General features: G+C 41.4%; 1 protein-coding gene across 2 annotated transcripts in view; it reads left to right on the top strand.

Annotated features, from left to right (window-relative positions):
- The first annotated feature begins 3,183 nt into the window (after positions 1 to 3,183).
- The window catches only part of ARID5B (AT-rich interaction domain 5B), a 200,764-nt gene continuing 191,125 nt past the window's right edge, over positions 3,184 to 12,822 (top strand). Inside the window, exons 1-2 of one of the 2 annotated variants that reach the window (XM_054503392.2) lie at positions 3,184 to 3,680; positions 4,108 to 4,362. In XM_054503392.2, coding sequence (XP_054359367.1) covers positions 3,660 to 3,680; positions 4,108 to 4,362 — 276 coding nt within the window. In that variant the 5' untranslated portion in view covers positions 3,184 to 3,659. The remainder of the gene's footprint in view (positions 3,681 to 4,107; positions 4,363 to 12,822) is intronic. The other variant, XM_063669939.1, reaches the window with a different exon arrangement.

Genomic DNA, 12,822 nt, shown 5'->3' with positions numbered 1-12,822 from the left:
GATCCTGTTTATTATAGTCCAAGCTGCCTAATTATGTCACTGCTGGTTTTTGCAACTAACTTAATCATCCTGATCCTTTATGAAGCGAGTCACAGACACTGAATAATGTCTACTGCTCTCCCATCCCCTTGAGGGGCAAGAATAATTTTTAATTTTTTACCGTGTAAATACACGAGATTAACTTAGAGAGTTGGATTTTTGGCTAGTAAAGCAGCAAGAATGTAGGTGTGTGGGTACTGGATTCTGTGTTTCAGTACAAGAAAGAGCCCAGAAATAGTGGGTCATGTAAACATATACTACTCTCCCTCCCACCTTTTATACACAGCAAGTTCCAGCTACAAGCTTTTTTATAGACAAATAAAGCAGTTGCTTTCATGATTATAACTGTCCTGAATGGATTGTCTTCTTACAACAATCAATCTGTTTATGAGTATTTACTTTACATTAGCCCAGGGACCCTGCACTGCAGGAGTTTGCCTCTATTCCCCTGGGTGTCGGTGTCTCAAGTCTTACATCTGCTCTGTGATTGATGGAGCCTTGAATCCACGTTATTACTCTCTCACAAGCAGAAATCAAACAGGCTATTAACTACATTACTTCAAAGAACTGTTTCAATACAATCTCCTTATCTTAATTGAAACTTTCTTTGTATGGATATTTGCTACACAGATAATTTACAGGTGCCTATCAAACATCACATTAAAGAAGAGGTAAAATTGAGGGATTTTTGGGGGGAGGGGTAAACACTATTGTGATCTGTAATTTTAAAAGGCGTTCACAGTATTGGTTTGATTTACTAGATTTATTATGTTCATGGAGGGTGGGGGCAGTGCTGTAAAAAGAGGGGGAAAGATACCCCTGTGATTCGGTTTTGAAATTTAGCATTCATCTGATTACAAGGCTGCGGATATTTAAAAAATATTCAGACCTAGATCCCTGCAATTGTTAACATCTCAGAAACCTTATCGGGGAGATAAGGCAGCATGCATCCTAGTTCAGTGCCTACCTTGAAGAGCTGAAGAAACAGGGTTTCTAATTAGATGAAGTTCGTTACACACTTAAAGACTTACAGCACCAAAGATAGTAGAAGTTTCTTAGATGCTGTAAAGAGCTGTATAATTTTTTAAGAAAGAGATTTAATATACAATTGAGGGATACCCTCAGGCATTCTGTTGAGGTTTCCTGCATAAATGCTGCTGCAGTGGTCATACAGGAAACTGACTCAGAGTCAATCTCAAATACGATCTTGTCAAAATACTGCAACTCAAGTTTTTTTAATATAGGATTTCTTGAACTGGATGTATATATTTACGCTAATAGGACAGAGACTAACAGAAGCTTTAGGCATATCTATTTTTAAAAAAGACATGTAAAATGCCCCTCAGTCAAGTCCATTCATATGTTAAAAATGAACAAAATGGGCGATTCTAATAAAACGTCTGCAGTATGCATTATAAAGTTAAAAAGAGAGAGAGAAAGCACGAGAGCTATAATTTCTCTTTGCAACCCATGTTTATAAAATAGAAAGATCAGATGAAATTTCAAGAGATAATTAAAGAGTGATGTGCAAGTCATAATTTGGCTAATGTAAAAGATGGGAGACTGCGAATTGTAGTCCTCCATGGTGCAGAGTTGTGATATTACTTTAAATTATTAAAATAGTTTTTGACAGCTTTCAGAATACCGGCTCTTTGGCATGGGCTTTTATTATTTATTGTAATTGGAGGATCTGCCATTTTCTTTCGTTTATCTCTGTGTGTATAGAAACGAGATAGATTTTGCCTTTTATTACTTCCCCATGTTCTGAATCAAAAATGTGGTTTAGATAATGTTAAGTGCCCTAATTCTTACTGCAGCGGACGCAGACGTTATGAAAAGGCATAAAAATACACACAGAGGGTCTTTCCACCTCAAGTCACTGAATATGAGGCATTTGTGCTCTGCCGGGTGTATTAACTTCAGCCATGTGAATATAATTTTCATTAAAGTAATCCTGTTTCAACTAGATGCTGTGACTAGAGGTGAAACGTTGCGAAAGCGTTAAAAATAGCTTACTAGTAATTTCAACATCCTGTAATTTTATCACAGATCAAGTTTCAACTGTCATACTATACAGACCTTATTCCCCATATAGTACATGTTTACTTTTTTAGCATGCCAGACCCACTTTGGAAAGATTGGTGCCAATATAATAAAAGCTGGAGGGGGGGTGTGCTGGAAGGAGTGGGAGGAGAGCGGGGAAGGGGGTGGGGGAACGTGGGGGAAGCGAGTACACCATTTTAAATCAACACTGCGAAAATGCAATCTAGCCTGGCGGAGGACCGGCAGCTGGGTCGGAGCTTGCGAGGGTTTTGCAGTCTCTGCCTGTTCCTTGTTCTGTCGCTCTTAAGTTTCTCTGTGTTTGCATAATAGCCGTGCATGCAAACCTCGCAATGCTCCAGGGCTCCAGAACAATAAATATACACATTTAAAGCCTTTATTGTCTTACGGTTCATGCCCCCGGTTTTCAACAGCTTAATTTCTGGTTGTATTTAACTAGTTTGCAAATGGATTTTTTCAGTTTCAAACTATTATTGAGGAAGCTCCCCTCCCTTTTTTGGCGGGGGAGGGGATGGGGGGTGGGGTAGGAGTCGGTATATTATTCCTGTAGCGCTGGGTTATATAAACACATTATCATTTGAGAGCGCCCTTGGCGTCCATCAGCATTGTAAACACGTACTAGTGTATATACTTCAAAATTAAAGAATGCACACGCAGAACCGGGAGCCTGAATTCATATTCTGAGCAGACTCGCTGCTCGCATTTATTGATTTATCATGCATCGTTTATTGTTCCAGTCCCTAAATGCAGTCGCTGTCCGTTCAATATTGTTTGCAAAATCCTAACATTTGTGTGCACTGCTCACTTGTCTCTTTTTTTTTTTTTTGCTGAGTGTTTTTTTGCGAAGCGAACAAATGCATTAATATTTATATGTTTATATAATCGATAACCCACTTTTCCCTTCCATGTAAATAGGCATCAAAAGATAATTTAACAGATTAGTTCTCGAAAACATGGCAGTGAGGAAGCGTAATTTAACTATCAAACAAATCTACATGTCTAATAACAGCAAATCTGCTAAGGAGCATTAGAAAGAGGAGCAGCGCCCCGGAATCTCTGCAGGAAATGTTCTTTATATTAGACATATACAAGCAGGTCCTGTCAGATGCACAGCGGAGTTCGCTAGCCCTCCTCTCCTCCAAAAATCTCATCAGACGATATCCCAGACAGGGGCGGTTAGAGAGAGAGGAATCACATCTCCACAGAGTTTTAGGGTGCTTTTTATTTTTACAAATCTTCCTGTGTGTTTTTTGCCTTGATCCATCCTCTTCCCGCCGAGATCGTATGGCGCCTTTCTCTCGATTATGAATTTGATCAATCCATATTTGGAAGAAAACCCACATAGTTTTTTCAGGAGCTGAAAATTGAGTCGTTATAGAAATATTAGGACATATTTTCAATCATTTCGGTGCCCAAAGGGAGGCAAGAGCTCAGTTTTATATTGAGACATTACGCCGGCTGAAGGCAGAGAATGCGTTTCCCTGCCAGGACCTGATGCAATCCATTCAAGCCAACAAGTTTGGAGAGAATGTTGAGTTCAATCAATTCAGAACGTCGAGATGGAGCCCAACTCACTCCAGGTATTTCGCTCTCCTCCGCTCCTCCGATCCCGGCACCCCCCAGCACCCCCCAACCCCCCAGCTCACCCACACCTCTGCACCCACCCACACCCCCCACAAACTTTTCACCAAACTTTTACCCTCTGCATCCCCCAAAATCATTTTTATTGTTTAAAAAAATCCCTGCACTGATCATACATACATAATGTAATTTTACCGCCTCAAATGGGGAGGTGGGGAGAAGTGGCGATGGGGTACTCTGAGTTTTTTTTTTTTTTTTTAGGGAGGCAGAAAATTTGTGGGCGCTATTATTTTTCCACCCAGCGTTATATCTGTTGGGTCGTCTATATTAATAGAGTGGATGTCTGTGTGTAAATGTGTCTGGGAATAGATGTTTGTGCTCTGATGGCTACATTATTTATTTGGTGTTTTTTTTCCCCCCCTGCAGTGGGTCGGCTCACCGTGTGGCTTGCACGGACCTTACATTTTCTACAAGGCTTTTCAATTCCACCTTGAAGGCAAACCAAGAATTTTGTCCCTTGGCGACTTTTTCTTTGTAAGATGTACGCCAAAGGATCCGATTTGCATAGCGGAGCTCCAGCTGTTGTGGGAAGAGAGGACCAGCCGGCAACTTTTATCCAGCTCTAAACTTTATTTCCTCCCAGAAGACACTCCCCAGGGCAGAAATAGCGACCATGGCGAGGTGGTAAACCTGTCTGTCCCCCTCTTCTTTCTTTATTATTTTTCCCCCTAGTAATGCTTATTACAGGGCAAGATTGAAAATACTGTATTCACTTCTGCAGGCGAGCCGGATCGACTCCTTTTTTAAAGGGGTAGCGCCACTAGCTGGGGCTCGAGTATTTTGCCATTGTCAGAGTTTGGCTGTCAGCTTTACAAAGAGGATCCAACTGCTGATTTTAGTCAAGATCAAATAACTTGTTCGAGAAGGGTTTTGTTCAAGGATGTGTGTGTGTGTGTGTGTGTGTGTGTGTTCATTTGCTCTCCTGCTATTGCCTCTTGAACATCACATGCTTTTTGTATTTTTTGCCTTTTGAAAATTTACCTTCGTGTCTGGCTTGGTCGTGTCTGGGTGGATTTCTTTCGGTGGGTTTCGATATTGTTCTCTCTTTTTTTAAGTAAGTATTTGATATGTTTAAGAGGGCGGAAATTACGAAATGGAGGCAGAATGAGATCAAAAGCTATTGAGTTGGCAAAGACGTGTTGAATAAAGTGATAAATGACAGGTACTGGAATAATACATTCAAATAACTTGCAGATCTGCCCGGGCGGATTTCAAAGCGGTGGTGTAACAGGCACAAACACGTTAAGCATTAACAACTATCTCTCGCCCACTCCCCCTCCCCCCGGACAAGCCATTTGATGTTCTAGTTTGCAATTACTCCACGCAAAGTGGACGTCCTCCTGCGCGATCTTTGGGGGTGTGTGGGACGGGGGCGGGGGAGGGGAGGGCAGAGGGGTGTGGGCTCGCCCACTGGCCCTGCGGGTCCAGCGTTCTCCGTGCCCAGCGTTCTCCGTGCCCAGACGGCGCTCCCGGGGAGGGCGGGGAGGGGACAGAGCCTCCCCGGCACGTTTCTGGGCGGCCGCGGGGGCGCTCGCCGCGCTCCCGGGAGGACGCCGGAGGTGAGCCCGCTGTCACTGGGCGCCGGGGCAGCCGCCTCCCTTCGGCTCTGTCATTTCATGTGTGACCGCAGTTCTGCGGGCTCCCCTCGTCAGCTGACCGACCTCAGCGCCGTGGTACCTACCGAGGGGAACTATTTTGGGGAGTCTGTGCCTATGGCGCAGCGGGGAGGGAGGGCGCACTGCCGCCTGGCGAGGCTTTGTGTTGCCAAAGCGAGAGCAGGGTAATCAAACAGACTTTTGAGGGCAGCTAGTGCTGTGCCAGGCTCTCGAGCTTTCGAGGTAGGTGTAAGGATCTAAGGATCTTTTTGTTAAATGAATGGTTTCCCGTTTAACTCATCCCGGGGCTCGGAGCTGCCAGTCCTTCCAGAATTCCTCGGTCTGATGGAGTTGATAGTACTTTTGGCATTGCCAGTTCACTCCCTCTCCCCAGGATCGAATTACTCGTCAGTGGTCTATGCCGGTTAATTACTGGAGTTCGTCGAAACGTTCGCCCTCGAATCTGCCTTTTCGGAAATAAGCCCCTCCCACCTCCCCGCTCACCTCCCCCTTCCACCCTCCCCGGCCAGCTTTGGTTTTTAAATGTTCATATTTCCCGACGTCCGCCTGCAATTTTAAAAAGGTGTTGTTTGGAAATACTGTGAAAAATCCTGCAACCTACCAACAGGTTGAGCTCTTTCCCCCTCCCAAGGTCTGGCTCGGCCCCCTCCCCCGACCCAACTTTCCTGCGCAGCTGTCTTCCTCCCCCTCCCCCTCCAGATTTCTTATTATTTGCTTTTCAAATTTATTACTTCAACATGGCCTGTGATCTGGAAAAGGGAAGGATTAAATATCCAGAAAAGAACTGGTGCCTAATAGACTTCTGACTAAGTCCAGGAGGAAATTATTCAGTGTTTTATGGGATATTTTGTGGTCATTCTTTTTTTTTGGGGGGGGGGATTGAAATTGGGATATTTTTTAAAGACCCTGAGTTGACCCCACTTGGTACAGTTTTAATTTTTGTTGGTGTAATTAAATGGTGAATTCTGATTTAAGAATAAAGGCTATATTTGCCAAACGTTGCATCTGCTAGAAGTGTTGACAGTGAATAGATATGTTTTTAAATACACGATTTCTTTTTAATTGTTCATTATGGGGCATTGAAAGGGAACCATTGTAATGATCTGTGCATTTCGTCACTGCTATATGAGCCATACCTGAGAAAATTAATCTTGCCATTTAAAAGTAAACTCTAGGGGGTTTGCAGAGGGAGATGGCTCTATTTATAATCCTCAGCTGCATATACATCGTCTAATATTATGCATGATTTGTTTTTTAATGCTAACACGGCTGGTAATTAGCTGTATGATTATACTTGTATATTTCATTAGGACTTTGGCTGATGTCATTGTGAATTATTCAGCCATATTAAAACAATTTTCAATTGAGATAATGACACGCCTCAAAATTATGCAAATGCAGGCTGCATTGTGCAAAATAATTATGACAAATGTAAAGCAGGTAGAAAGTTTCCCAATGCAGATCGGTTTTCCACCCTGGTGATGTCATTTCCCCCCTGGCCTAAGTTAGTCATTCATTAGCAGAATAGCAGCAGCAGTCTTCTCTGGAGGAGAGCCTTACAGAAACCAGCATTTACTGCTGGCACCTAGAGGGGGCAACAGGGCCCTCTCATTAAGAAATTTGCTTTGTTTTCACTTACTCCATTAACTTGTTTATATACATTTAAATGATTTTTATTATTGATTTTAAATAGCTTTGAATGATGCATTTGCCATTTGCAACGTGTAACTGAAAGAGAAAGGTTTCTTGGTGATATGCACTGTTACTTGGAGAAAATGTTCAGCACATTTAATCAGCCAGTACAGTATATTTTAAGTAACCAAATGGAGGTTAATAATTTCTTGATTGAGCTGACATCAGCATCCATTTCGAAAGGACAGCCAGGACTCAGTATGCTTTTTTTGGTTTAAGAGAATCATTCTGCCTTTTTATGATTTCTTGAAATGTAAAGACGTCAGTTCTAAAAGCAGAAAAATGATCATTGTGCAAGATTAGAAATAGCGTCCCTGTGTGGTTTGCTGTGATTTGCAGAGGGTTTTTTTTTTTTGGAATATTTTCTCATGATTTTTGTAATAATTGTGGAAGGCTGGATAAGGCAGGACTTTGTACACCCATTTTACAGATGGGGACATAGACTTGGAAAGGTTATGTGGTTTGTCAAAAGTCACCAGGCTAGAACCCAGGCCTCCTTGAAATTCAAGGTTATCTTTTCTCCCCAGTGAAACCTACCCTTGAAAGCAGAGCTTGAATGCATCGTATTATATTCTAGAAGTGTGTACTAATGTGAACAGTCCCTCAGACATTTTAGAATTGTAACTAGTTAATCAGCTTTGCCAAAGGTCACCAGATGTCTAGGTAGCAAAACTATCCTTATCCTGTAAAGTTAAGCTAATTCTAATCAGTGATATATAATGATAACAGTTATATTTTAATAGTTATTAATGAGCATTAACAACTTACTATTCATTTTAATGATGATGGTGATGATTTATATGCTTATATACACCAATGCCTTCATATATAATATTTCCAGTATTGGCAACTGGTGTTGAGGAAAAGCATTCAAGAAAGTCACATTTTGATTCTGCAGCTTGCTATTTGCTTAATCTTGAACAACCATAAGTACTTGGAGCCTCAGTTTCTTCAGCTGCAAAATGGGAACAAAGTAGGGATGACTATAGATTATTGGTGAAGATCAAGAGGATTTATAGGCAAAAGAGCTTTATATACTGTAAAGTACTTAAATAAATAGAAAAGAATTATGATTATAGTGACCTTTGTTCTAGATATTCTTAACTTTATCAACAATAAAAAAATAACTTTTGTGTCTGTGTGGAGGTTCTTGGACCTAAAAACGATACCATCTTAAATTACCATGAAAATGAATAGCAGGGCCATGTGCAAGGAGTTAAGTGTCTTTAGTAATTACTTACAATTGCCACATTCAGCCACTAGCTCTTCAGAGGAGGAAAATGGCAAAGTAGGCGGGTAATTGGTTCTGTTACTGGATAACTTCTGATTACATTCATTTTCCAATTGCCAAGTGCTTAATCTATTGGCAATATATCCTCTTAAAATGGGTGGATACGCAAGCTTGGACTTCAGCCTGACCAGCCATCACTGGGATTTTACAAGAAGGTTTGCTGGTCACCTCCAACTGTGTTTGTGGATGGCTAAGCTAATGATGTCCAGGAGTCAAGATCAGGCATACCTGGATGTTACAGATTCTAGCATGCATTCCGGATTTCTAAAAGTGATTTGGTTATCACCAGCCTCACTACTGAATTAAAAAATGCGAAAAATCCATGTTCTGGGGCCCCTATTGAAATCTACTCAAATAGAATCTCTAGAGTTGGGTCAAGGAGTCTGAATTTTAAATATTTAAACAGTCTCAGTCTAGCTGTGTTATCTTGGGCAAGTTCTAAACTCTCTGTGCCTCCGTTTTCTCATCTGTAAAGTGGAAATACAGTCCTTATTTCCTAGGATTATTTTAAGGATTAAATAAGTTAATATATGTAAAATGCATGTACCCAAAGTTGACACATAGTAGATACTTCAGTAATGGTTGACTGTTGTTATTATCATTAATATTAGCATTAATCTCACTGAGGTTTGAAACCACTACCATGGAGCTTACTGAAAAGTTTTTCCGTGTGAGGGAATGGCACCTAGGTTAGTTTGCTAGGACATGCGGGCTTCCGAGTCCTACCGAATCAGGCTATCTTTCATCTCTATGTTGGCTTTAGCTGTGTCACCAAAATAAAAAGTGTCTTAAGGATTTACATTTTATTGCAGAAGTAAACTGTCAACTGGATCAGCAGGATTTTTTTTTCAAAAGATTGCCTGATTTGGGCATATCTGGAGTTAGACAGACACATTCTGGAATCTAGAAGGTGCTGGATCAGTCTTGCTCTTCTCTTTGGATAGCTCCTCAGTCTTGGTCTATATACATAAGGTAATTTTTTAGAGATTTCTGAGACCTCTTAAATGACCACACTGCCTTAGACAATTGCTTTAACTTTTTTAAGCCTCTGTTTCTTCCTCTGTAAAATGGATTTAATGGTCTCAACTGTGCTGGGAATCAGAGATAATAATGAAAAGGGCCTGGAATCTAGCATAGTATAGTACCTACACACGAGAGTTCAATGAATAATGGTTGCACTTATAATAGTTATTATTTATTTTCAGTAATCATCTTAAGCTAAGAAAAGGAATTATCTTTACTCTCTACCAAGCAGGCCTTTTAGAACAAAGATAAGAATGTAAAGAATTACATGGAGAGAAATTACTGGACTGTGACAAGAGTCAGCCAAGTAAGGCCTGAAGGCCAAATCTGGCCCACTGTCTGTTTTTGTGAATAAAGTTTTATTGGAATGTGGCCATGCTAATTTGTTTATGGCTGCTCTCAGGCGCCAACAGCAGAGTTGAGTTGTTTCGACAGTTACCAGATCGCTGACAAAGTAGAAATATTTATTATCTGGCTTTCTAAAGAAAAACTTTGCTGACCCCTGACCTATGCAGTTGATCTGCAATAAGGTATATGATTGTGTACCTATTTTTCTTTCTTGAGTTTTGGCCGTGAACCAGTAATATCAGAAATATAAGAAACTTAAGTAATATAAGAAATTGTACATCAATATTATATCATTAACATTTACATATCCAATCCAGTTTCACCATTGATTCTAGGACATTAAAATTTGAGAATGAGTGAAATAATATTAAATTATATTTTGTATGGTTAAGATCGAAACTTTACCCAATATTAGTATTGTCTATCTTGAGTTAATGAAAAACTACTCGTGAAGTTCTATGTGCTCAGTACTCTGCTAGGTGAAGAGATGGATGCAAAATGGTTTGTGATGTGACCCTTTTTCTGAATAAATTTATCAATCTTGATAAGGAGATGAGATCAACATGTCTAAAAATGTAAAAGCAATATGAGACACAACACGTCAGTAAATTGTGCTGATAATACATGTCATAGGCGTCCAAAGGAAGGCTCCCAAGCATCATGTTTTTTGGAAAAAGAATTCATTAAATTTCTCAGATGTTGATTGAAAACCTACTGTGTGCTGGCACTTGGATACAAGAGATTAAGGAGAATGGCCTCGGCTAGGCATAGTGGCTCACGCCTGTAATCCCAGCACTTTGGGAGGCCGAGGAGGGCGGATCACCAGATTGAGAACATCCTGGCTAACATGGTGAAACCCCGTCTCTACTAAAAATACAAAAAAATTAGCCGGGCGTGGTGGTGGGCGCCTGTAGTCCCAGCTACTTGGGAGGCTGAGGCAGGAGAATGGCGTGAACCTGGGAGGCAGAGCTTGCAGTGAGCCGAGATTGCGCCACTGCACTCCAGCCTGGGCAACAGAGCAAGACTCCATCTCAAGAAAAAAAAAAAAAGAAGAAGAATGGCCTCTGCCCCTCAAGGAGTTCCCAGACTGCCTACGTAGACAGTGATCACAGAAAAGGCCATCAGACTCTTTCCATCTGGGTTCCTTAGTTTAAGTTGAGACGAACTGAGATCACTATTTATTTGTAGCATTTCTTAATCTTTCCGGAAATTAGAAAGTGCTGTCTTCATCTTCGAATTATCGCTTCCTGGACACATATTTGTAGAGCACCTATTATATGCCAGATCCTATTCTAGGCCCTGGGGATGCAGCATGAACAAGACAGACAAAAATCACTGCTCCCAGGGAGCTTATAGTCCAGTGGTTGGTTGTAACCTCTCGTGCACTTTATACCTTGTGCCTTATAGTTATCTGTGTTCTTTTCCTTTACCTTGTCACCTGACCCTATGCTCCCCCCACCATAGTGCTGTTCTCAGGAGCAGGCAGTTGTGCCTTATTCACCTCTGGGTCCTCTGCAATATTTAGTGCTATTCAGTGAGGTTTTTTTTTTTTTTTTTTTTTTTTTGAGATGGAGTCTCGCTCTGTCACCCAGGCTGGAGTGCAGTGGCGCGATCTCGGCTCACTGCAAGCCCCGCCTCCCGGGTTCACGCCATTCTCCTGCCTCAGCCTCCAGAGTAGCTGGGACTACAGGCGCCCGCCACCGCGCCTGGCTAATTTTTTGTGTTTTTAGTAAAGATGGGGTTTCCCCATGTTGGCCAGGATGGTCCCGATCTCCTGACCTCGTGATCCGCCCACCTTGGCCTCCCAAAGTGCTAGGATTACAGGCGTCAGCCACCGCGCCCGGCCTTCAGTGAGTATTTTTTGAGTGACTGAACCACATAATTAAAATGCCTTCTTGCACACAGTCTACCTTTTTTAAGCTTTACCCAGTTTCTTTCTGGCAGATGACCAGTGACCAGTCATCCACATGTGGGCCAGATCCACGACCCCATCTCACACTTCTTCTTTCTCTTCCAAAGGCTGTAGTCATTTTGCACTGTAGAATGTGAAAACATGGGAAGTGGTTTTTTCATAGGGGCACTCACCAAAGAAATAAGCAAATATTTGAATGATTAGACTGGAGGCAGCATCTCTGTTTCGTTGGTAATTTTCCAGTCTCAGCAGTCAACCCATAAAAAGTCAGGGCTTTGGGGTGGCAACCTATGAAAAGACTAGACTTCAGGAAAGAAGATTCACTCCTCGCCTGGTGTTGGTTGGCAGTTCATACGAGCCACCATGTTTTTCAGGCTGATGGTCTTAACTAAGCCACATGTTTGATAGTGCCTCAAAATTGTAAGCAATTAAAACCTCTCATGACAATTAGACTGTCAGACACATACTAAGGAAATGTTATTTTTATGAAATACAAGTGTCCATACATGTAAATACTTCATTATTAATTATTAATAAAGCATGCCATTGTTCATAGTGGCATCTAGTGATATATGACTCAAGCTCATTTATCAAAGTCTAGTTTTAACCAATATCCAGAATATAATTGCTTGAACCAAATGCATTTATGTGTCATTTTTTATAGCCGTTGTAGTTGGATATTTGCCATCTTCTACTCAGAATAATATTGGAGCTAGTGACTACCCGTTGCCTTGGCTTTTAAGGAAATTTAAAACAAATTTATTGATTGTTGTCTTAAGGATTCATTCACCTCTCAGAGATGTGGTCATGGATTCCCTCATTTCTTGAAGAATCTACACTGCACAAATCCAAGGATGCATTTTTCTGGCCACGCTGTGTTCCTCACTGACTTGCTGGAGATGAGGACCTTGGCCTTAGCCCTCCAGCGTACATCCCTCATGCCCTGGACTATGAGCATCAGTATCGACAACACATTTCAAACATGCAGATGATGATGATTATTGAAAGGGTGCTTTAGAATCATGCTAATGGCATCAATCTCTCGCACACACTTGGGTAAATTAATTCTGCTTTTAAAATCAGATGCACTGTTAGCAGCGTTAAAGATGGATATTTGACATTTATCACGCAGACTAGGATGGGTGGTTTAATTACGCGAATTTTCTGTAGGATCTTTGTGGCTGTGTAAATAGACGCAC

The sequence above is a fragment of the Pongo pygmaeus genome, chromosome 8 (assembly GCF_028885625.2).
Source record: "Pongo pygmaeus isolate AG05252 chromosome 8, NHGRI_mPonPyg2-v2.0_pri, whole genome shotgun sequence".
NCBI classification, from domain to species: domain Eukaryota; kingdom Metazoa; phylum Chordata; class Mammalia; order Primates; family Hominidae; genus Pongo; species Pongo pygmaeus.
The sequence above is the reverse complement of the archived record's forward strand: the minus strand, read 5'-3'. Positions and strand labels throughout refer to the sequence as shown.